Raw genomic sequence first — 25,563 nt, forward strand, 5'->3', positions numbered from 1 at the left:
GAATTGGAAGAGATCAGAGCTCAGAAAACAGTTCTGGTCAGGGACCAGGTTGGGTGACCACAGCAAAACAGAATCTGGGAGAACCCGTCACCCTGTATGCCGGTCCAGAAACCCACCATCTCCCAGCAAAAGTAGTATAGTCATCACCAACCTAACTTTAATGACACTGGCACAAAGCCATGTCTAAATGCCGGTTGATGTAGTTCCCGCCGCACTGTGCTTACTTAGATTATCAGACCCTTGACTGATTGGTGATGATATTATATAGCATTGCACATTATGGCATTACAGTGGTACTTCTTGTACAAAGGTATGAAATTATCACCATGATGATGGACAGAGTTCAGTGTTGTAGTTTACAATATTTGGTAGTAGCCCCTCTGCCAGTGCTGGGGAAGATGTCAGGGCTTACAGATAATGCCCTGATGTTGCAAGGAATTTGGAAAAAAGTCAAAAGGAACCCAAATAAATGTATGCAAATGTATATACATATATACATGTGTGTGTGTATGCATGTATACCTTGCCCACACCAAGGTGCCCCCTGGAACCAAGGGCTGCTTGGCCCTCTACATTGGCATGTGCACCTGTATGCACACACACATATGTGAATGACTGACAGAGGGGTGCACCCAAACTGTTTTGTCTGTCCTTCTATTTGCCTGCTCTGCTCTTGAGAGCCACCAGCGCATTGACATCTGTAAGAACCCAGCCAGATTTTTCTAAAACATCATCTTAGGTTTAAAAAAATCTTTTAAAGGCCTTGCAGGATTTTTGTAATTTCAGTCCCCTGCCAGCTTGCAGGAACAGAGCAGGCAGGCAGATAAGCAGCAGGTGTGCTCTGAATGCAGACCCCTGCAAGCTGTAACAAAGCAGGTAGGTGTCCTCTGCTATCCACCAGTACTCCATTTCTTGTGCTTTGCAGTCTCCACACTAAGTCCCCTGGAGCTAGTAATCTCCAAAAGGCCTTCAAAAAGGTCCGATCTCCTGCTCCATGATGCAATCCATGCTTCCCCTCTCCCATTCGTAGATGTTCCCCATCAGCATCCTAGCCAGGCTACTGCTCCTGCCCTGCAGGATGCCCACCTCCAGGCTAGGCAGTCCACGTAACCGCAGACCCTCACTTCCCCATGGCGCTGATCCAGTGGCTCAAAAGGCCGGAAGCCTTTCCCTCCTGCGACCAGCACTAGGGCTTGGGGACATATGTCCTGTGCAAGTCAGGGGGTGGCAGGCTGCATGCAGAGTGGCTTCTTTGAGGGACACCCACCAGCAGCCCCTGCAGGACTTGGCACGAGGCAGAGATATTGCCAGCTCCTCCTGTCTCTGGGGTCTTGCCACCCACACAAGCATCAACAGCAGCACAACGGGTGCTGCCAGGAGCAGCTGTGCCGTGGGAAGGGTTTGTCTGAGACGGAGGTGGTGGCATGATACAGAGTGCCAGCTCCCACCCAGGCCTCCAAACCAGCTGTTTCCCTGGGCAAAGATGGGCTGCTGTTCTCGGTGGGCTCGGCAAAGCTCTCTGCAAGTGGAAACTCACACCTGAAACTTCATGATCATTGACCACCTGTTCTCATGACAAGCTGCTGGTCCACCTGCAGCCTGAATGCACATCTTAATCCAGAGGAAGAAAAGGTGACGTTAGAAGGATGGAGGAGCTGCAGAGAGGCTGTAAGCTCTCCACGGTGGGTTAGCAGCCAGGCCTTGTGTCCTCTCTCCACGCATGCACTGCATCTGTGCATTGCATGGGCGCTCCACTTGTGCACTGCACGTGTGCGTTGCATAGGCACTCCACGCGTGCATCGCATGTGTGCGTTGCAGAGGTGCTCCACACACGCACTGCAGGCGTGCACTGCGCAGCTGCTCCATGCATACGCTGCACGGGTGCATTGCAGAGGCGCTCCGGGCGCGCACTCCCCGTGTGCCCTGCACGCCGCTCGCAGTGCACGGGGGCTGCCCGGGGGGCGGGCCGGGGCGGAGCGGAGCGGAGCGGAGCGGAGCGGCCGCCCGGGGTCGCTGCGGCGGCGAGAGCGGGTCGGGTCGGACGCGCGGCCATGGCGGTGTTCGTGACGCGGCGGATCCCGGCCGAGGGGTTACGGGTCCTGTCGCAGGCCGGCGGGTGAGCGCAGGGCCGGGCCGGGCCGGGGCCGGGGCCGGGGCCGGGGCCGGGACAGGGGCCGGGGCCGTGGTTGAACCCGACCCGGCCCCGGCCCCGGCCCCGGTCCCGGCGGCGCGCTGACGGGCTGCGCTCCCGCCGCAGGTGCCTTGTCCAGCAGTGGGACTCGGAGGAGCCGGTGCCGCGGGCCGAGCTGCTGGCGGGCGTGGCGGGGAAGCGCGGGCTGCTCTGCCTCCTCTCCGACCGCATCGACCGCGAGGTGCTGGAGGCCGCTGGTGGGTGCAGGCTGCGGCCCCGGCCCCCTCCCCTCCCCTTCCCTTCCCCTCCTCTTCCCGGCCCGGCCCCGCCGGGGCGACGCTGGGCAGCCGCGTGCTGGTGGTGTCTTGCAGGGCCCGGCCTGAAAGTCATCAGCACCATGTCCGTGGGGTTTGACCACCTCGCCCTGGAGGAAATTAAGAAGCGGTAACCCTCGCCTGCTCTGCCCCTCGCCCTGCCCCTGTGAGGGATGGAGCCCAGCCGGGGAAGGCAGTGGGGAAGGAGGGCGAAGCTCAGAGCTCATCCCGCTCTTGAGGCGGCAGAGCTGCAGGTCGCTTCGGCGTGGGCCTGGCGGGTGGACTTTGATGGAGCGTGAGGCTGGATGGGGTTTGTGACCTGCACCTCCCTCTTGCAAGGGTACAGCTAGGTTCACCCCCAACCCAGCTGGGGTTGGAGGAGCCTTCAGATGCTAAGGTAAGGCCAGGATATCCCCACCCCAACTGCAGTTGAGAAGATTCTTTGGAGGAAGGGCGGAGGAGCCAAGAGGGATGTCCTCTTGCACGTGGTACTGCAGCTACCTGGAAGAGGTGTAGCATCAGCAACTTGGCCAGAAATTTTGAGGTAGCACCCCAAGGCTCGCAGCGTTGTCCCAGAGACCTGTGCTTGCCTTGCAGAGGGATCCGTGTGGGGTACACCCCTGATGTCCTGACGGATGCCACCGCAGAACTCTCTGTAGCTTTGCTTCTGGCTGCGTGCCGCCGGCTGCCGGAGGCAGTGGAGCAGGTGAAGAAGTGAGTATCAGCAGCTGCCAGCTGGAGCAAGGGTTGGCTTCTGAGCCCAGCAGCCCCTGGGTTGAGAGCTGCAGGAGAAAGCATCCCACACTGGACAGATAAAATGGGGCTGAAGCCAGAGTTTCACCCGGCTTTTACCGAACATCATTCTGGCCAAGGTGGAGTCCCTTGCAGTTCTGTGACTCTTTGGAGACCATGTGCTGCTCAGGGGCTGTGAGAGGGGCAGAACTCCCCTCTGTACGCTAGGTAGAGGACCTGTGGGAGAGGGCACCCCAGGCCACCTCAGACCCATGGCGGAGGGCATGCATGGAACATCTGGCCAGAACTCACTGACTTCCAGGGCTGTGGTTAGCGGTGCCTAAATTAAATAAGTCCAAAGGCTGCTGCTGCTGTTGCACACCTGAGGTCCAAGCAGATTCCTTTAGGAGACCACCATGGTCACTTGAAGCAGGAACCTCAGAGAGGCTGGTTGTAAGATCATCTGTCTGTGCCAGAGGGGCTGGCTGCCCGCAGCATTATACTCTCTGACATACTTGCCCAAATGCTGGGCTAGGCTCTGAGCAGGCTCTTCCCTGCTGCTGTCTGACATCTGTGTCTATCTTGCTCTCTCTGCTAGTGGTGGCTGGACAACATGGAAGCCCTTGTGGATGTGTGGCTATGGTCTGTCTGATAGTACAGTGGGCATCATAGGTCTGGGGAGAATAGGTAAGTGCAGGACAAGCACAAAATTTGTGTGTCTGCAGTGGTGGTCGAGTGGTTTTGGAGGTTCAGCCAATGTTGTGTCCCCGATGCTCACTTCTTTAAAATCTATGAGAACAAGGAAAGCTGAGTAGAGTCTCTCTGAACAGCAATCTTGACTCATCAGCCCTAAACCTTAAAGCGTTGAAATACATCCACTACCTCTGAATACTCCAGCAAACTGGACGTCGTCCTCTCGATTTTCAGTTAAACAAAATGCCTGACAAAGTCCAAGATGACGTGCTTATCATCCATTCAGTTGTGGACTTTGTCAGCAGATGGCTCTTTCTTTCCTCACTTTGCAGTTTGCTGCCTAGGATAGCTACAGGTTTAATGTCCTGTGGCTCCCTTTGTGCAGTTTCACTGTCGTGGGGAGTTTGTTCCTGCTCACCTGAGGAGCAGCAGAAGACACCCACCCCCTACCCCATGCCTGCCATGTTCCAGGCTTGGAAGCAGCCTGGCAGAAGCTGTCCCACCACAGCAACCCTTGAGCGAGCAATGTGCTCGGCTGGCTGCCGCGCTGTCAGCCACGCGGAACACAAGCTTGCCGAAGGGTGGACTGCCTGGAGAGGCCTGACGGACCCCCGTGGCCCGGCTTTAGTCTCTGTGTGGCATGCCTCGTGCAGGCACTGGCATAGTGGCTGGACGGTCTTCTCTCTTGCTCCTAGGACAGGCAGTTGCCCGCCGCCTAAAGCCATTTGGGGTCAAGAAGTTTTTGTACACAGGCAGTTGCCCGAAACCAGAGAGTGCTGCAGAGTTTGACGCTGAGTTTGGTAAGAAAGGCGCCAGGAGCCAGGCGTCTGTTGCAGGGCAGCATGGAGCACTATGGCTGGGATGGCTCTGGGGAGGTGTCACCCCATGGGTGTGGGCCAGCGGAGGGAGGGTATGAGCTGGAGGCTCTGGGTGTCTCCTCAGTGTATCTGGCTTGAACCGGTGTAGGGGCACCAAAGGAGGAAATGACTAATCCCAAACTTCTCCCATGCGGCAGTGGTGGTGGCAGGGAGGAAAACTTGCCTCCTTTGAGCCAGACGATTCCAGCCAGAAGGCTGGACACAGCTGGGCTCTACTTGACCACCCACCATAATCATGGACTATGGCTGTCTCTGCTGTTTTTGCCTTTCCTCGTCCCCCTGTGTTCGTCCATTTGTGATTTCCAGTTAGTTTAATTCCCAGAAGGAAGTGAAACATAACGGACAGGGAGGGGAAAGTGACAGCTGCCCCTGGGAGGAGGGGAAGGGTCTTCTGGGCCATCCCCCATGGGATGGGTACTGAGATGTCCTGCAGGGAAGAGGGGATAGGCTGAGGCTGACTGCAGATCTTCACTGAGAGTAGATGTTGGTTGCTGGAAACAAACACCAGCTTTAACATCCTGCTTTAAAATGAATGTCACAGTCCAGCCAAGCCCAGGAATGTCTCTTAGCTGCTGAACGAGACTTTTCTGTGGGCCTGTTAGAGTCCTGAGACTTGCATCAAGTGCTGATTTTTCAATCCAAAGCCAGCGTGTTTCCAGTTGGTACTTTTTGCACAAAGCCATTAGCAGACCTTGTCCTGCTCCTCATGCTTTCCTCTCCTCACCTCCAGAAGTGAAAGTGGCACAAGTCATTATCTGGAGGTACCATATAGAGAGATTTAATGCTGGTATAAACTGCTGCTGCCATATTTTGCTGTCTAAATGTGAAATACATACCAGAGCCTCCTTTGAGCCAGATGGCATCACGAGATTCTCCTTTGGCTTGATTTTAATTTACAAGTGAAACAAAAACACTGCAGTAGTGTCTGCAGGAATGTACATGGTTTCTGTTTGACGTTTGCTGGTCCTTGTGTCTCCCCATCTGTGGAGAAGGGTTGGCCAGGTCTCTCCAGAGCAGCACTCGCTTGCTGGCGAATCTTAGGGATAAGAGGATTGCTGAGCTGTGTTGGTGAGGTCCCCGAGCAGAGCTGTGACCTGTGTTTCTCCACTCAGTCCCACTCACAAGGCTGGCTGAAGAGTCGGACTTCGTTGTGGTGACATGTGCTTTGACTCCGGCCACCCAGGGAGTGTGCAACAAGGACTTCTTCAGCAGAATGAAGAAGACCTCTGTGTTCATCAACACGAGCAGGTAATCTCAATCCAGTCTCCCGCAAGACTGTGGACGCAGTGGGGGATCCGGTAGGCTGTGAGATGTACTTTCTCTGGAAGCCCAGGCAGCATGTACAGCCTTCATGGCTGCAGCTGCCGGGACCATTTGCCCAGCATGTAGCCTGCTCCCTCCAGCGCCAGGTCTCTTGGGGTCAAGCGAAAGGCAGGATAAGTTGTTCAGGGGGCTACAGCCTCTCTCTCCTCTCCAGGACCCTGTGTCCCACCCTGGTGGGGTGGACGGACAGGTGACCATTGGGTGAAGAGAGGGTGAGGCTGAGGGGTTGCCCAGGAAAGGGCTGCAACTGCCAGAAGCCTTGCTCTTGGGACAGAGGCGTCTGAGACAGGGGTCCTTGGCTGACTCCAGTGTTAGCCTCCCATTCCTGCTGCCTTCTAGTAGTGGTGGGGCAGAACCTGTGCAGGCCCACATGCAGCATCCACCCAGCCGCCCGGGATGCCTCGGGCTGCCTGTGCCTCCCTCCATGGCTGCCTGCACTCGAGCGCCCACCTCTTCTCCCCACTGGCGGGTGGCCTGGAGCAGGAGCAGCTCATCACGTTGGGAGGTTCAGGCATATCCACGGGGGTTATGACCTCCACTCAGGTAGGCCTGGGGACCCAGGTGCCACCACCCAGGCTGTCCCACATGGCCCAGGCCTTGGCTGCGTGCCCCTGGGAGCCTATAGGACTCCTTGGCAGCAGCACGGGCCTCTCCCTCTGTGTTTGCCAGGGGGGCTGTGGTGAACCAGGAGGACCTGTATGACGCGCTGGCGCATGGCCAGATCGCAGCTGCAGGCCTGGACGTCACAACACCGGAGCCGCTGCCCACTGACCACCCCCTGCTCTCCCTCAAGAACTGTGGTAAGTGGCTGGCTGGGCAGCTGGGCCCCTGCTTTGCTCCGGCAGCCGGTGCTTTGGGTGCCTCCTGTGCCCACGGCTGGGGACACACCAGCTGGTGTGATGAGGATTCCCCATCCCCATTAGTGTGCCAGTGCAAACAAGTGCTGAAACATGGAAGGACAGTAAGGTCTGCTGTATTTAAGCAGACTGTAGGTAGCCACCATACAACGTGGGGAGCTGCTAGAGGGGAAGACCTCATCAATGTGATGTAAAACAAGTGTGGGAGGTATTTTAATTCTCCAGAAAGCAGTTGAGATGGGCACATTTTTTAACCCCTTCCTGATGGATCTCCATTCGATGGGCCAAGGCATGGAGTGAAATTCATGGAGGAGTCTGATACCAGCAGGTGCCTGAATGAGAAACCAAATTCCTGCTCAAGCTCTGCCACGCTCTGGTATTCTGTAAGCTCTTGGACATTATTCTGCTACAAAAGCTTCCCATGTGGCTAAGAAGCTGAGTGCTGAGTCTGCCTAGAGAAATCTCAGCCTTGGGAGCGCTGCAGCTGCTGCAGGACTCACCAGCTAGCCCATCCGCTGTGAGCCTGGGCTGCCAGGCGCAGGTTCAGCACAGGTGCTCAGAAGCACAGTTCATTTAAGTGTGGGCCTCGTCCTGACATCCACATGCCCCAGGGGATGTCAGCAAATTAGACATCCCCAAGCTGCAGAGGCCAGCAAGTGCTCATGCTTTGGGATGAGCAGGGGTTTCTTTGCAGATGGTCTAGCAGCATCCCCTGGACAGCCCAAGGCAATTTTCATTGGGAAAGTGGAGCCCGGCGAGCTCAGGCAGCCTGTTTTCTGGATAGTCAGGCATCAGGCAGGTAGGAAGGTGCTGGTCCCAGGACCTGTCCATGTCTTCTCTGGAGGAGGTTATGTCGGATGAGGAGGGCCAGTTAGAAAGGGGCTCAGCTGAACTTGGGCTTCAGCATCGCCACGCTGCTGGAGTGGAGGCAGGAGTGTCTGCAAACAGGGGCAGTAGCTGATCACTGTTAGTTTCACTGATGCTTTCCCAAGAGCTTGCTGAGAGCTGCTATGAGGGACAGGATGATGTTTTAGTGCAGGATGTTAGCAGCCCTTAGTGTTTTCATGAGATCCTCGTTGTTGCAGACAGAAGGGGCTGTGCAGGAGGCTGTTTCCCATGGCCTTGACACGCACTGGTGCAGCTCCATCCTTGCAGGCACCACAGGCTCACCAGTGGCCTGGGGCGAGTTAGGGATGGCTCCTGGTGTGGACACTGCCTTCCCTCACGTGACCTTCAGTGAGTCAATTGGCCTGTCCCCTGTAAAGTGGGACCAGGAGCTTTCCTCTCCTCTTCCAGACAGGGAGTGTGTGGGTCAGGCAGGTTACTGAGCGGGACTGATTCAGACGTAAGCCAGACAGGCTCGCTTGTATCCCTCAAGGCAGAATAGAGACAGAAATGCAACACGGAGAAGGCACTACTTTGTAGTTAGAATGTAAATGTCTGCGATGGTTGTCTGCAGCCCCGTCATCACTGCAGTGGCAGGGTGCCTGTTCCTACCTGAATGCTTAGCTTTGCTGGGGTGGCCAGCCCTGCTCAGAGGTGATGGCACGAGCTGGGCCAGAGCTGCTTCCTCTTGTGTCATCATGTGCCTTTGCTACTCAAGCTGCACCCCAAGCATGAGATCTGGTGTGTGCATCTTCGCTTGCATGGGCAAAGTACCAGAGTGGCTATGCAGGCGGCAGCAGGATGTCCTCCCTCCAGGAAGGAGTTTTTTGGAGTAGGGAAAGTCTGTTCCAAAAAGGATACATAGAGACATCTGGGAAGATTTGGAACTGCCTATGACTGGGTGTCCATTTTTGAAATACAAGTTCATAGCTGTTGCTTTGATTATCTTTTTGCTAAAAACTATTTTTTGTTTGCTTTGACTCCCATAGTAGACAGACAATTATAAAAGCAGAGACTTTCTGGAAATATTTGCAGGACTTCAGAGATCTTAGAGCTCTGGAAAAACACCAAGCAAGACAAAAATAAATATATATGTGTTTATTTTCACAGAAATGAGGCTTTGATGATTTTGAAACTATTCAGAGATTTCACCCAAAACTGCCAAATAGTTTCAGCAGCTGGAGGAACACAGCATAAGTAGAGGAGGTAGAAGTGTTGACATTACTTTCACAGTGAACAAGGAACCCAGGCTGGTTCTTGACTGGGGGAGAAAGGATCTACATGGTCCCGCAGTCCTTCTCAGGAGAGTCTTCTCTCCCTGGGACAGCAGCATGTCAGGTGTTCAGGCTTCTGCATTGCCTGTAGGTGTTATAAAACAGGGACTGCAGTGCAAGCTTTTATCCATACCATGGTCAAGTACTCTCCACTACTAATGTTATAATAATTTACCACTAAAGCAGCTTTGGCTCATTCATTTGCATTGCGTAAAAGGACCCTTTTCATGTAGGTGGATAAAAATCCCTGCCCTGACTGTGCTACAGCGTGACAGCTCTGTTTGGCAGGGGCCATTTGCCTCCAGTACACCTAGGGCTCTGTAAACCACAATGTTTCGCAACAGTCTTCAGGCTCTTGCCCTGATAAGTGTTGGTTCATGCCTGTCGGTGAGCAGAACCTCCTAAAACTGTGTTGCAATCAGGCAACAACTTGCAAATTCCACTGTGTGTTCGTCTGCCGCAGGGATAGTATTTTACATCTACCACCGACTCCGAGTCCCTGCAGGAAGGTGAGTACCAAGCCTGAACGCAGAAAGGAGAACCCACTCCTGGCTGACTGTCTTTGGCCTGGAGGACTTAAAAAATAGCTCAGTTAGCCATTTATCAGATGTCTTTTCCAGTTCTCAGTGGCTGATGATTTTGTTTCATGTTCTACGTCTGATGTGAGCTCCTGGTGAAATGGCAGCTGGGGCAGGACCCGGGTTGCCCACCCATGCGAAGACCCCTGAAAGAGGCTGTAAGAGGTCAGTGAAGCTAAGAAACGAGTGAGTAACCCTCCCTGTCCCCTGCAGTGATTCTGCCACATGTTGGGAGTGCCACGTATGCCACGAGGAACACCATGGCGGTGCTGGCAGCCAGCAACCTGCTGGCCGGGCTGCGAGGGGAGCCCATGCCCCACGAGCTGCTGCTGTGATGGCTGGAACCCCGCTCCTGCAGGGCGGCAGGACTTGGGAGTTATCTTCCCCTGGAGAAGCCTCGCAGACCAGTCCTGTGCCTCCTCGCCTCTGCAGTAGCACACCAGCAGTGCCTGTGGTGAGGGAACTGTACTGTAGCCATTAAAGAGAAGCAATGAATGTGTCATGCTCATTATGTTTGAGAACGGGGTGCCCTGGGCGTGTGGCAGAGCACACAGTGCTGCAGTGGGGCAGGGGGCTGCGGGTCCCACGGTCACATTGCTGCTACACTTAGCAGGCGATGGATGGTGTTTGGCCCCAATTCAGAAAACACTGGCAGTGTCACGACTGTCCTGTATTTTGCTCGCCAGCATGTGTCATACTGTAAAGGAGCTGTTGCTGCAGCACCCATCCTTGAAGCCTAGCTCCTGGGGTCACAGCGAGGCCAGGCAGTTTGGTACTTGAGCTCCCAGCTCATAGCCAGGAAGGGAAGAGACGTAATTTTGCAATCAGCACAGGCCCAGCACTGCCAAGGGAGCTGCTGCCAGCCCACTGCCAACCATGTGTTAAAAGGTCTTGTTCAATCAGTGCCAAGGCGTGATGTTTCTGTTCTTCAGGTGTCTGAAGGAAAGCAAAAAAGGCTTGCATGGCTCCCCTGGTATCTCCAGCATTGCCTTTTGTATCTGTAACTAATTCTGGGCATGGCTCTGAAGTGGCTTGCAAACTGGAATTCATGCTGGCAGGTTCTGCAACCCGCCCCGCTGGTTCCGGCCTCAACTCCTCTCCCCAGTTCGCTTTTTTCCCAGATGCAATGGCACATGTTAGTGCAAAGGAAAACCTGAGCGGGTGCGAAGCCTCTAGCTGCCAGGAGAGGCTGGATGAGCACATTTCAGGGGCTTTGGTGGTTCCATCTCTCCTGCGGTGACTTCTATAACTGGGGGCTGGAACCCATCTCTCCCTGCCAGTCCAGCCCAGCAAGCTTCTGCTCCAGCTGGTGAAACAACCAGTGAAGTGTGCTTCTTGGATTGCTCTTGTGGGCTGCTTACCATGCCCTGTTTGAGGGCAGTATGCCCCAATGACATTGTTGCCTTAAGGAAAAGAGAAAGGTGGCTGTAACATTGTATTGCAGTGGCAGGAGGAATTTAACATGTTTAAAGCTTCTCAGAAATCCTGCTTAGAATGCATGCGTGTTGGGTGTAATCCCTGAGCACCTTCCTGCTGCAAGGGGTCAGGAAAGCTGTTTTCCAGTTTTGTAGGGGGCATGCCCATAAGCTGTCCGCAGCAGGATCCTGCACGGTGAGTGCCCAGCCCTGCAACATCCAGCCATGCTCTTGAGGACAGGAGCAGCTAGTTCCTTACTTTCTTCAGCGGGGGGCTTGGCTGTGGGTTTGCAAAGTTTTCTTCCCAAGAATAAGGCCCCTTGCCAGTGTCATGCCACTTCCTCCGGGAGCTTGCTCAAAAGAGGCAGCTTTCCTTGGAGTCCCCTGCAGCTGCAGCAGTCCTTCCTAGTCTGCTGCAAGCAAGCCCAGGTCAGGGGTCTGCTTTTCCTCAGATGGGAACCAAGCCCTTTGGGGGCCCTGGGGAATCTTCTGTGGTTGGGAGCCACGGTTGCAGCTTGATGGTCTAGACCAGCAGTTTTCCCATCCTCCTATGTGCAGCCAGTACTTGGGGAGCAGTGCTGAAAAGGCCACTACACAGCAAAGGAAAACACTTAACTGGGATTTTGTGAATAAAGGGCCAGGATTTGATGTATAGGATTGTTGCATTTTGAAATCAACAGCAAAATGTGTTAAACAAGCACAGTCACGTTACTTCGCTGGAACCCCACCAGAGACTAGTCCTGCGCCCAGTCTTGCAGCAACAGCACTGCCACAGCTGGGCACATCTGCAAATTGCAAGTTTGTGTTCCCCATGTATGAACACATGTATGATGAGGGAGCCAGTTCAATTTAACTTCTTTTCATGTTCTACCTCCGCGGGGTGGTGGGGAAGCCTTGGCAAGTGCAGCCTGCTAGGGCTGGTGGAGGGATGAGACTGGGGTCTGGCTGGCCCATCCCTGTGTGATGGTGATGACGCTGCTTGGGGGTGCATGTCAGCCTTGCCATGGTCCCATCCCCTTGTGCCCTCCTGGCACCTACGACCTACGACCATGAGGCAGATGGGACAATCCTGCCCACTGCCTTCGGGATGTGTTCACAGACCGGTCGGGCATGGCCACATGGTTCCACCCACCCTGGCCAGCCCCAAGGGTGACCCTGCTGCAGGGCGTGGAGATTGCTCTCACGAGTTTTAAACCAGCCTTGTCCCAGCTTTGTGTGCTCCCAGTCCTTGTGCTGGGGAACATGGCGAAAAGCAGACCTCGACTCACCCAGTTCCTGTGGCTCTCTGTCGTGGTTTAAGCCCAGCCGGACTAATCACCACACAGCTGCTCACTCACTCCCCCCAGGTGGGGTGGGGGAGAGAACCAGAAGAGTAAAAGTGAGAAAACTCGTGGGCTGAGATAAAAACAGTTTAATAGGTAGAGCAAAAAACACCGCGCGGAGAAGCAAAGCGAAAGAAGGAATTAATTCACCACTTCCCGTCGGCAGGCAGGTGTTCAGCTATCTGCAGGGAAGCAGGGCTCTGTCACGCGTAGCGGTTGCTCGGGAAGACAAACGCCATTACTCCGAATGTCCCCACCTTCCTTCTTCCTCCCCCAGCTTTATATACTGAGCATGATGTCATATGGTATGGAATATCCCTTGGGTCAGTTGGGGTCAGCTGTCCCGGCTGTGTCCCCTCCCAACTTCTCGTGCACCCCCAGCCCACTCGCTGGTGGGGTGGGGTGAGGAGCAGAAAAGGCCTTGGTGCTGTGTGAGCCCTGCTCAGCAGTAACTAAAACATCCCTGCTTTATCAACATTGTTTCCAGCCCAAATCCAAAACACAGCCCCATACAATCCAAAACACAGCCCCATACTAGCTGCTATGAAGAAAGTTAACCCCATCCCAGCCAAAACCAGCACACTCTCGATCACCCATCTGCCTCTCCCAGCCTCATCACTCTTCTCCCCAGGCTTCGGCATTCAGAGCAGTGTATGAAGCAAGGGACAGCCTCGTTTCCAAGGCTGTGGGAGGTGTGGAGAGGAGGAGGAGGAGAGTGAACATTTTAGCTCGCTTGACCACAGGGGAATCCGTCTCACAGACGCAGAATGCAAAGCACACTGGTTGCATTCAGCCAGGGCAGGTGCTGAAGTTGCCAAGCAGGGATGAGCTCTGCCAGCAGCAGAACACCTGCACCAGCCACGCAGCTGCTACCAGGTCATCTCCGTCCTATGTTTCCTACGAAGCCGAGACAGGAGCAGCTCTGTTGGCCTCACGGGCACAGGAGCCCACTGCGTGCTCCGCAGCATAACACATAAACATAACCCAGGAGCTTGTGGCTTTGGAGGAACCACCTTCAGTCAGGATTAAGCATGCTTAGAGATGGTGAAGCAAGGTTGAAAGCTGTCCTCATCCCAGGGTGAAGGCCTGGGATTTCTGCTCGGTGTGTGGGGTGGTTGGGCATGGGCACCCTATTTCCAGTCACACAGGCTCCAGCGCAATCTCCTGACCAGCGCCCTCACTCATCCCATCCACCCTGACCCAGTGCCTGCCAGAGCCTGGTACCCTCTGAGTGTGTTCTTTTAGATAAGTCACACAATGAGGGTTTGGTGCTTAATAACAAATTTACTTCTCTGTAAGCATTTGATGTTACATTGGATTTTAATTTAGCAGAGTGACACAGCAATGTACTGAAACGGCAGTACAAGCACAGTACTGCAATTGCGATATACAGTGGGATTGCAGTAGAAACGTGATGCCCATCACCGGTCTTCGGGTGCTCCACCATCACCATGCTGAACATCCCCAGCTGCCGGGAAGGAGCACGTGGGCTGGAGCCAGCTCAAGCCTGTTGATCTCTTCAATGCTCTTTTTGCTGTCATTCAGTGCTCACACTCTATGTTTGGCTGAGATAAGTGAAACTCCCCATATATCTCCTTTGGTGATGCCCAGGGTGAACAGTGGCACAAGCAGCTGATCCCCCAGCTGATAGGCATGCTTGTACAAGAAGGGCCCCTGTCCCTTTGCATCAAGATCAGCTCAGCTGCCTCTGTGGCTGCCCATGCCCTCACCTCTGCACCTTTGCCTTTGCAGGAGTTCGCTGACAGGCCTCAGCCATGGCAGCCGCGGTGTCTGGGCTCGTGCAAGGGCAGGCGTGGGCTCATGTGCTGGTTTTGGCTGGGATAGAGTTAATTTTCTTCATAGCAGCTAGTATGGGGCTGTGTTTTGGATTTGTGCTGAAAACAGTGTTGATACACAGGGATGTTTTAGTTACTGCTGAGCATTGCTTACACAGAGCCAAGGCCTTTTCTGCTTCTCACACCACCCCACCAGGGAGTTCGTTGGGGGTGCACAAGAAGTTGGGAGGGGACACAGCTGGGACAGCTGACCCCAACTGACCGAAGGGATATTCCATACCATATGATGTCATGCTCAGTATATAAACTAGGGAAAAAGCTGGCTGAGGTACTGCTGCTTGGGCTGGGCATTGGTCGGAGGGCGGTGAGCAGTTGTTTTCATTTGCATCACTTGCCTTTCTTATTTGTTGTTGTTGTTATTTTCCTTTTCATTACAATTTTTATTATTAGTATCATTATTATTGTATTTTATTTCAATTCACTTATTAAACTGTTCTTATCTCAACCCACGAGCTTTCTCGCTTTTACTTTTCTGATTCTCTTCCCCATCCCACCTGGGGGGGGAGTGAGTGAGAAGCTGTGTGGTGCTTAGTTGCCAGCTGGGCTTAAACCACGACAGCTCAGTGTGGGCCCCACTCGTGCCCCTGTCCCCAGAGCTGATGTGACACTGCAGTCGGCCAAACGCCCCTGGGCTAAACACACGATGCGCCTGCTTCCACCTTGGAGCTGAGGTTTACCCAGTCCCAGCGAGCGCTGGCCTTCAGCAGCAAGACAGGGTGAAGCTCTGCCTGCCCAGCAGCTCAGCCGCTGGACCCCAACCCTGCCTCATCCCCACTGTCCCTGCTGTGTCTGTCCTGGGGCACCTCAGAGGAGCAGCTGCCCTGATGGCGCAGTGTCAGCCTCACCAACCCAGACACCTCTCTGCATCCAGCCTAGAGGGACGCAGTAGGGACAAGGTCTGAGCACCAGAGGCAGCCCTCTCCTTCCCACTGGCCAGCCATCTGCTTCTTACAGCAATTGAAGAAGGTGCCAGATGCTGCAGGCAGCCTGGGATCTTCAATCAGTACAAACTCTGTGCCCACACTGCCCGGTGCCTCCCTGCCATGGCTCTGCCCAGCCATGCTGCGTGCCCAGCCAGTGCCCCTGTACCCAGGGAGGAAGGAGCCTTCCCCATGTGGCCCAAAGGCTTCCACCACACATCACATCTTGGTGAGACCTGCTCATGCCCATAGAAATCATGCTGGGAAAAAAAAAAAAAAAAAGTAACAGGAAGCCTTGGCTGCTGGACACAGAAGAAACCTGTGCTTTTCTGAAATGATGGCACAGGGGGACCGAGAGAGGGGGCTGCAATAGGCAAGAGGAACGTGTCTCATTTGCAGCCCAGGAGCTTGCTGGCTGTGCTCCTGGCAGTGCTGCCAACAACTCCTCTCCCCTGAGCTGCTGGTCGGGGCTCTTGGCACCCACAGGCCAGGAGGAGGAAGAGCCTCGTGATTCCTCCCGCAGGGAGGCTGCAGCCCGGCCAGAACCCTCCTGGAGGGAGCCCAGCTCCTGGCACAGCTTAACTGCTCTCCTCCCAGCAGAGTCAGGCACAAGGTGAGAGGCGCACGACAAGTGGCCGCGCTACCAGACGCAGTAGAGCCTGGAAGCAGTGAGCGCTGTGCTGCAGCCGAACCGATGGAGAACAGCTTCTGGAGGAAAGCCCAGAACAGTAACCCTAACATGGCTGAACTGCTCAATTCACTGGTCGTTACTGTACAGCACAGAAAGGTTTCTGGCAAGGGTAAAAGAAAGTGCACGAGTCCGCACCGCTGGGAACGGCAGTGTACTGTTTTCTCCAACTCTTGTCCTGCATAAAAGCTGAGCAGAGTCCTGCATAATAATCCAAAACATTTCTTGAGAGGAGAGGGGAGGGCAGCAGCTGACAGTGTCCTAAGCCTCGTGCAGGGAGGGAGCTGAAACACAGAGAAAAAAGCCTGTGCTTGGAACTAAAGTTCATCTAGTACACTCTGTACTTCTCTTTCTGTCCCATGGCACGTGTTCTTCATGCTGAATTCTCTGCTTGAATTTCTCTTGTTAAATGAACCATACCCTGATAGCAATAATAGTAATTGGAAGATGTTCATTAATTAGTTATTGATGCCGGCTAGTTAAAGGAAGACCTTTGCTTCATGCCTCAGAGAGTATCTTACATGTTTATCAATACATTTTGATTCATAAGCCTTGCTGATTATTATATGCCTGTCACACAGAATCACAGAATCATTAAGGTTGGAAAAGACCTGTGAGATCATCAAGTCCAACACCACCATGCCCACTAAACCATGTCCATCAAAAGCAGAAAGTGTTTAGGAAGTTTCTAATGAGAGCTCTGCTGACCAAGGAAAGGTTTGTGGCCATGGTGGTAAATAGGAAGGGAGTGGGCTCCTGAGCATCTCAGCTGGCTGGAAACTTTCCAATTGACATAGCAGGAATCAGAAGGATTTACTCTGGTATGAAAACCTTGGCTATGTTACATGGGCAGAAGTCCATCAGGTTAGTTTGCCGGTCTGTATGATTTTTGAGTTTTGACACTAAAGATTCAGGTATTGGTGAACTTACCGTAATGCTGAAGGATGTTGACTAAATATTTGAGAGGTTATTGTGACCCCTAATGTTGTGATAAATAGTTAAGTGTAAATGAACTGGTATCTGAGCACGTGTACTAATTCCATGAGTACATTAAGCAATAGACACAAGTTGTAAATAAGGCTGACAGAGTGACCAAAGCACATTTCAGGTGTCGCATCTTGCAATTTCTTCGAGACGAATACCTTCCGCAGCTTCAATCATTTTGCTCTGCCAGCCACAGAAATCATCAGTATGCCCTTACTGAAAAGATTTTGCTTTCTAAAGATACTTTAAAAACTGTAAATGATAAAATGTTAACCTTTTCTCTCTGTCCCTGTTTAAAGGAACCTGTAGTTTTTTAGGCAAGTCTGAGTGTGGCTGGTCAGAGCTGAACCTACTGACAGCAAAGCACAGGTTAAGCCTTGCTGGCTCTCCGTCTGAGACAAACAGCTCTTAACAGGATTTCTTGCTTAGTAAGTTCTGGATGTACTCCGTACCAAAAATCACTAGTCAAAACTTTGCGCCACCAACAGCTAGACAGTGTGGTGAGCTGCAGCAGCTCCGAGAGCAGAGTAGCTGTGCTGGGCCTCCGGATCATTGCGTCATCTTCCCACAAGGAATTCAGAGAGCAACAAGGACAATGGATTACGGATTTTACACGTCACATAGATACTAACATTATTTCAGTAACAACCATAATAATAATCTCTTATGAAGAGTATATTCTACCAGGAACAAAATTGTTACTCAGTAAAGTACAGGCTTTTATGATTAGTTTTTGCTAACAAGTATGTCTTTACAGGCAAGCATAAAGAGTAATAATCACTTTGCAGGTGCCTTCCAAGTGGCCTGTTCTGGTTAGTTGGTTGATGGTGCTGATGCAACCAAGGAGACTTGCACTTGCCCTGCTGCGGGGGAAGCAGCATTTTACACCAGCAGAATGATTTCTTCATTCACCGTGTGCTTGCAGCTGGAGGAAGAGCCTTAAGCACAGCAGGGAGGAGGCAGGGGAATGCTGTCCCTTTGGACAGCTGGCTGGTGGCTGCGGAGCCGAGTGTCACAATTGCTCTTTTCAGCCATTTGCAAGGGCCAGTCCCATCATGTAACACATAACCAGTAAATGTAGTAAAACTGCCACAGAAGTGAGAATATTTGCTGCAGCAGTTCAGCACTCGAAGTACCTACTCGTGCTTAAACAAGTATTGCCAGGGACAGACCCCTCCCTTGGACTTCCTGAACAGAGGTATTCTTGTGGTTTGGTAATGTTTTACAAGGTTGAATTATGAGCAAGAGATGCTCCTGGACTGACCTAGTGAGATTACGATACACTGCTGGAAGTCACCGTCACGCGTGACCTGGAGTGGCTGGCTGCAGAGACAACCGTCTGAGGACAGAGCACACAGCCTAGGCTCTGTGCAAGTCTTCCAACAGGAAACTTTAGAATCATAGAATCATAGAATGGTTTGGGTTGGAAGGGACCTTAAAGATCATCTAGTTCCAACCTCCCTGCAATGGGGAGGGACACCTTCCACTAGACCAGGTTGCTCAAAGCCCGTCCAACCTGGCCTTGAATTTACTACTTTATAAATCTTAATGAGGTGACTATGTTCAAAGACAAATATACGGGGGGGGTGGGGGGGGTGGGGGTGGGGTGGGGTGGAAATAGACTATGCCTGACTGCCTGTATTTCAGTTCTGTTTCAAGCACCTTTTTCTACTTAGTTCAGCAGAAAAGTTGACTAGATAAAGTGTGTCTTACTTTGGGATTGCTCTTTCAGCTTGGCTGCAACCCCAAAACAAGACCTGTCCTCAGGCTTGCCTTGTCTGAAGTAGATGCTTTGCCACAGTATTTCCAAGACTATTTTCTCTGTGAGGAACAGCAACCCTTTAAGTGTGACTCCATAGCACAAGTGAACACAAGGCCTCAGCTAAGCATGTGCTCCTACAAACACATAGTTACACAGATGTAGCATTGATATATGGCTCTACCAACTGACTTCTTAACGTTAGTTCAGAGTCATTCCTTTTCATAGGAAGAAGCTCCAGACAGAACTTATTTTCATATAAGATGAAGAAAAATTAAGAGAGCACAATATAGCATTTTAATTACCAACTGCTGCTTTTATGCCTTTTCACAATCTATTTAACTACCCTGATGTCTATTCAAGACATGAATTATGTTATCATGTCATGCAATTTAGTCTCATCAGCACTAATACATTTTATTAAGCAAGTCACCAAAGCAGCCTTTGTTAGTTGTCTTGTGCTGCAGACCTCAAAGATCACTGATGGGCATTCAGATCTTGTTACCAAAAATAATCGCGCTATTACCCAGCCATTTATCCTTGCTCCCTTGCCAGCACAAGCACCTGCACAGTCGCAAAATGAACTCATCAGGAAACTGATACAGCTGAAAAAAATGTCAATAATTTCCATGCACAAGTGGGGATGCTCCCAGAATCCCAAGGCTTTCCAGCCTTCATCTGATGAGGGAGACGCAGGCAACGTGCCCCTTCCCATCAAGGCTGCAGCAGCAGCAGCAAGAAACCCTGCAAGTAGGTCAGCCAGCGCAGGGCATCTCAAATGATCTGCATGAAACATGATTAATGTCACCTCCAGAGCCGAGAGCTCACCAGAAGACAGCCCATCACACTGAGGCCATGGCTCCATGACAATAAACCACCCTGAGCCTGATCATACAGCGAAGTCCAGCCGCACTCTGCTGGTTCAAACTAGCTCACAAAGTGTTGATGGGACAACACAGTCCTTCAAGACTTTATGCTCGCTCAAATACAGACCCACTTCTTGTTGATTAGATATTACATGTCCTCTCAAAATTGGCAAAGCCTCAGCATGAAACAGGAGGCTGACCACAGGCAGCATTATGTGCTTGGCCTCATTTGAAAAAATGCCTACGTGTGTGTCCACATTTTAACAGGATTATTTTGCACTGCCAAGTGATCTAGTAACACAAAGAGCCAAATCAGCTAACACACAAGCATTACTTGTTTAGTCAATCCATTATATGCTGTTGGCAAAGACACCAGGATAACATAAACAAGCAGATCAAAGCAGACACAGCAGCACAAAAAATGTAGGGTTTATTTTCAGATGTTTCATAATTCTAACATACTGACATCTTCACATGAGATCTCACCATAGCATTTGTAAAGTTAAATTTTGAAGAAAAGTCAGGGTGATAAGCTCTTTGCCAATGTTACCAGGCTCTGAGATGAGATACTCTCATTTTACCGTATGGAATAGCTAAGTGGAGATACCATTCTGAGATACTGCTTCATACTGGAAGACTAGGAAAGCAACAGCTGGCCACAGGCTCCTGGGTTTGCATTGTGCTCCTCCAGATGCACTAGATGTCAATGAATAATGAAATTTAAAGTTGCTACTTCCAAAAATGCTCCAAGTTGAATTTTTTTCTTAAAGAAAGAAGGCAGAAGTCCTCCTGCACAAGGTCTGCTATTTCACAATGACATTAAAATTTTTATAAGAACAGATCAAAAGTACAGTTAAATATGTTTATCTGTTCATATTAGTTCTTAATTACTCTGATCTCCTTACTCACACAAATGCTTTATTCCTATACATCATAAGAATTCAAGGAATTCAGATGTGCTATAGGAAACAGTTAGAAAATGTAAAAAAACCCCTATTTTTAAAACAAAACACTAGAAATGCAAGGAAGATGAAACAATCAGAACGTTACTAATAAGGCAACACAAGAAAATATCAAAGTACAAAATTCTGCATTTTATTCATGTTTCAGTGAGATCGTTTAGTATAGCTCAATGCTGTTAGTCCCCTGATATCAAAATTATTATCCAACAAAATGTGGCATATCCTAATGCTTTAAAAAAAGGCATCACATTTCCTTAATGCTTGTAAAATCAAGAGCCAAAATTATGACCATTAAATAAATCCTGTAACAAAATCTTAACATTTTAAAGGAATTAATCCAATCATTCACTATGTTTCTATGTTCCTGTTTTCCTTGGATGCTCAAGGTGCAAATGACACGTTGACAGACATTTGGCTTTTTTTTTTCAGTGTGGAGCAGTGTAATTATAGATGAAGACATATTTCTTCATTAGCAGACTACTATTTCACATAAAGCCAAATAAATACAAAAAGATTTCCATGTTTCCTTTCGTCTGACAATGACTGGTTTCTGTGCTTCAACAGTTTTGATAGTTCGTTCTGCTAAATGACCTACAGGACTGTGGAGTAGGACTTTACTTTCAGTTTATCCAAATATAAGTCCAAGATGTTTAAGAAGGCTAACTATTAAGTAGCAAAAACTCCGTAAAACTGCTGAATATCATCAGACAGGATACATCTGCTATACAGAATAAAATAACGAGGGGAAGGTTTGCAAATTTTTTTTATATTAACGGAAAGATGTTGCTTTGTGACTTTGATACCAGGAAATGCAAATCCTCTGTCTCTCCTGAACAGAATGGACATGCTGTAGCCCTGACCCAGCTCCTATATGGTAGAGGAACGTTTATTGGAACTGCTCCAAAATTTTATTTAGAAACCTAATATGCTGAACACCAGTAGTTAGTTCATGTGCATCTTTAACAAAGAAAAAAAGAGACTGCAGACAGTATTAGTTACAATGGTATCAAAGAAAAGGAAATTAAAACAAGATTTACACGATTCACTTGAATAACTATCGCTGAATTTCTGCTATACAAAGTGTACAGTGCTATTTTTTAAATTATGCTAGATTTTTTAAATTTATGTGGAAAGGTACATTTATACTACTTTAAGTGGAAGGACTGGATTTGACAACTGCATTTTATAGAGAGACATAAATAAATATGGCAAACGAGGGTAATTTCTGACTGGTTTGAACTGAGGAACAATCCATAGTTGTGAAGGAAAGTAAGTAAATGTACAGAGGAGGAAATTAAAGCCTGAAGATAAGAGTGTCAGAAAAGGACAACATGCTTACGCAATAACAGGGATCAGATTGACTATCAGCATCTGGAAACAGCAAGAGACTATCTTACACAGTAAAAAAAGCCATCACAAATTATCTCTCTCCTTCAAAATAACAAAGCAGACAAAGACAAGCTCTTTTCAGACTTCTGTGTATATAGAATTTTAACGTAAGAGATACAAATTGGTTAAAATACTGCTAAGAATAGCACGAACAAGAAACAGTACTTCACTTATCACTTAATACAAGTTTCTACAGAAAAAATCAGTCAAACATCCAGATCTTGCTGTATTCAAAGTATATATACATCTGGCAGTCCAAACTTGTCTTGGATTTAATTTAAGCACCTTCATTACACAGTGTCCTTTACTACAAAACAGCCAAACATACATTCATAACCCTATAACTATTTTTATAATTATCATATTTTAAAGCATTATGTCAGACAGGTGCATCCAAAGCTGTTTTTCTCTTTTAAAGATACATAGTCTGCATTAGTTACGGTAAACAGCTCTTGCATAACTGTCCATACATAATGCAGCAACTTGTTTTACAGGTCATTTATTTAAATGCTTTCACTTTTACAAAATACTTTAGAAAAAAAAAAAGAGGAAATTTGCACTTCAGTTTCTCATTCTTGAAACGTGCTACTTCATGAGATAACTACGCTCTCACCCCTCTGCCCTGCAAAGGTACTGCTTAGCTTTAGGGATTGTATCCCCATCAGCCCAAGGCCTCAATGCACATGATAGTAATGCTTCACATGTCTACAGCGCGACTTCTGAGGATCTCCAAGTTCTTTGCTTGCAGCTGTTTAAGCCTCACAACACCCCTGTGAGGTAGGTACAATAATATCCCCAACTGACAGAATCAAGACTTTTGTGTGTGTGGCACAATCACACGTAAGTGTTCACTGGCAAACAAGAGCAGCCTCCGAGTCTGCAGCCTTGAAGAAAATAGTGTTTGTGTTCCTGTGATGCTTCAGGGAGCTAGACGTCTGCACTGGCATTCTCCTTCAGGCCCAGTGTGGAGAAGGTTAAAGCAAAGTGCTAGGCAGATTGCTGCTCTGCCACCTCAGGCAGGTTGTCTTGGAGTGTTTATACAGGTGGCTGGACTGGCTGAACCGCTTGCCACACTTCAGGCAGGCATAAGGCTTTTCTCCCGTGTGCACACGGATGTGTTTCTTGCAGTCTGTCAAGGTCAAAAATGTCTTGCAGCAGATCTTGCATGCATACTTGCGTGCACCTTCTACAACCAAGACATTGTGCTCAGATAAGGCCTTCTTGCATTTTGAAAGGACATCTGCAGATGCCCTTGTCAGCTGTGGCGGACCAGGTTGCGATGGATGCCCATTTTCAAAAGAAGTGGTCCCATTCATGATCAGCTGGGAACTGGATGAGTTATCTTGCAGCTGGGAGCTCCTGACGGAGGTCACCACAGGCATTTTGGGGGCTATGCGGCGGTAGCCAGGAAAGCTGCTAGCTCCGCCTCTTGCTGAACCCATCATTGCCCTTGACAGGGAATGCAAGCCCAAGCCTGACCGTGGAAAATCCATGCCGAACTGTTCCGCTGCCCGGTACCCAGAAGTTTGTACACAGGGGAGACCCATCACATCCTGCATTGGTCTAACAAAATGAGAATCTGCAGGCTCACTAAATGGATTCTCGACGTGAGAGACAGTGGCAGATGAATGGCCACCAGCAGGCCCTGACTCTGGACTCATCAGATAAGAGGCATCACTGTCCATTCTGCAGTCACTGGTGGTATTTGGAATGTTGTCATCGCTGTTTTGACTAGCACCGAAGCCACCGCCTCTGCTTTTATTTAGAAAATTTGAGATACTGAAAGTAGACTTGTGTTCCAGGTTATTTGACACCTCCATAATATGGATGTCTCCCACCCTATCAGTACTGGACTGTGGGTCAGAAAAGCTACGATCACTGCTCTCGGGACTCAGTTCTATCTTCTCTGCGCTCACTACTCCTCCTTCCACTTCAACAGACTCACTGCCTTCTGCTTGGGAAGTGACATCGCTTACCTCGTCTTGAGGCTCTGGGGAGCTTAAGGGCTCAGACTTCACTACCACCCTCATGTGCTCTTTTTCGTTCAGACTGACCTCTGGATTCTCACATGGGAAGTTGTTCTTCTCAGAAGCAGCCTCCTGGTCAAAGCTGGTTTCCACCTGTGTTGCCTGGGATGCCATGGACATCTGTGAAATATTTCCTCCACTGTTATCAGACTGGCTGGGCACTTGAGCATCTTCCTGAGCACTGAAAGACTGATCAAACATAATAGTATTATCCTCCTGATTATCAGCAACAGCATCGGCCTTAGAGTTGTCCACAATCTTCAGTGAATCTGGAGTGAAGAAATCTTCCCGTGAATGAACTACTGACTGCCCGCTCTCAGCAGTCACATCGGAAACAGACTCATCCATGGCAGGCCTGATGCGCTGTCTGGCCCGATCTTCAGAAGACTGTTTACGTTTGTGGAGACGACGGATAGGAAAAGTAGTGCGCTGCTCGATGTTACTTCTCATCGAGGAGCTCATAGTATTCTGTTGTTCCTCTGTGCTCTGAGTGGAATTTAATGCCGAGCTCACTATGCTCAGTCCAAGCTGCTGGAGCATGAAAGACCTCTGCATGCGTGCATTTTGCTCTTGAACTCTATCACTTGGTGGAGACATTGGCAGCGTCCTGGTAGTAAGGTAGTGTTTGCATGCTTTAACAACAGAGTTCAAATGTAAGTGAGAAGCAGCCAGCAAGACATCCATAACATTGCTCTCCCCAAGCATTAGTGTGGAAGTATACATCATGTCTATCAGAGCAGCAAAAGCTTCTGCTGTCACCACTTCGCTGTCCAGCTGAATCATATTCATAGTCTGATCTCCTTCAGCTACAGTAAACAGAGCTCGGAAATGTGTGCTACATGCTGCCAAAACAGAGCGATGTGCTTTGAAATGCCTGTTTCCCACCACAATGACACAGTCACAAAGCTGGCCATGAAGCCTCTGGTAGTTCAGCTGCTGAAAGATTTGCTCAAAGTGTCCTGGAAAATCCATGATCCTATAAAACAAAACAGAAGAAACTATAGTATTAAAAATGGCTGAAGTCCTATTCAGACCACAGTGAAACTGGGTTTAAAAATGGAAGATGACAGCTGACAGATGAACAATTACTGATCTTAATTTACCATTGCCACATTGGTACTGTATCAAAGCTAGCAATCTTGCGGAGGAGGACGAGGAAGAAAATACAGGTTCTGCCATGGAGCTGACCTAGTATAACAGCCACCTCAGCATCAGAGGTGCCACAGGCAGTTCTGCTGCAAACTGAATAATGCAGGTCATTTCACCTCCGTTAGCTCCTGTCCAAACTACAACACACTCTTTAGTAAAACATTTAATCCCGTTTTTTTAAAAAAATCTAACTGTGAATAATCTACCACAACCTTTGATAAATTGCTCATGTTATTAGGTAACTTTCCACCGCAAAGTCTGAACTTTAATTCTCATCTAATTTAATCCAGCTTCACCTTCTGCAAATGACACTTTCTGCACAGTTTCTCAGCTACTGTGCAGAACTGTCATTCAAGTACCTGCTTTCAACATAGAAACACAGAAAAAAGAGTTAATGGAAAAGAAGGGAGACACTTCTGCACTGGAACAAGTGGTCAGCTGTTATGTCAAACTGCCACCTTTAGCCATCAGAAGTGCAATACAGTTTTCTTATTCACTATAGTTTATCAGCTGGGATGCACTGAAAGGCCTGTTTTTCCCACAAAATAAGTAAAATTATAGT

The 25,563-nt window shown here is 49.9% G+C and overlaps 2 protein-coding genes across 2 annotated transcripts; one reads left to right on the plus strand and one right to left on the minus strand.

Annotated features, from left to right (window-relative positions):
* Positions 1-2,050: 2,050 nt before the first annotated feature.
* On the plus strand, positions 2,051-10,153 carry GRHPR (glyoxylate and hydroxypyruvate reductase). The gene is made up of 9 exons (XM_059833777.1): positions 2,051-2,115; positions 2,257-2,387; positions 2,502-2,574; positions 3,042-3,158; positions 3,775-3,863; positions 4,565-4,669; positions 5,860-5,995; positions 6,740-6,870; positions 9,878-10,153. Exons 1-9 carry the CDS (start codon positions 2,051-2,053, stop codon positions 9,997-9,999), a joined length of 969 nt encoding a protein of 322 aa, XP_059689760.1. The 3' UTR covers positions 10,000-10,153.
* Positions 10,154-20,521: 10,368 nt separating this feature from the next.
* On the minus strand, positions 20,522-24,824 carry ZBTB5 (zinc finger and BTB domain containing 5). Its single transcript, XM_009816393.2, has one exon. The coding sequence runs from the start codon at positions 24,822-24,824 to the stop codon at positions 22,800-22,802; it is 2,025 nt and encodes a 674-aa protein (XP_009814695.2). The 3' UTR covers positions 20,522-22,799.
* Positions 24,825-25,563: the final 739 nt, after the last annotated feature.

The sequence above is a fragment of the Gavia stellata genome, chromosome Z, assembly GCF_030936135.1.
Source record: "Gavia stellata isolate bGavSte3 chromosome Z, bGavSte3.hap2, whole genome shotgun sequence".
Taxonomy (NCBI): domain Eukaryota; kingdom Metazoa; phylum Chordata; class Aves; order Gaviiformes; family Gaviidae; genus Gavia; species Gavia stellata.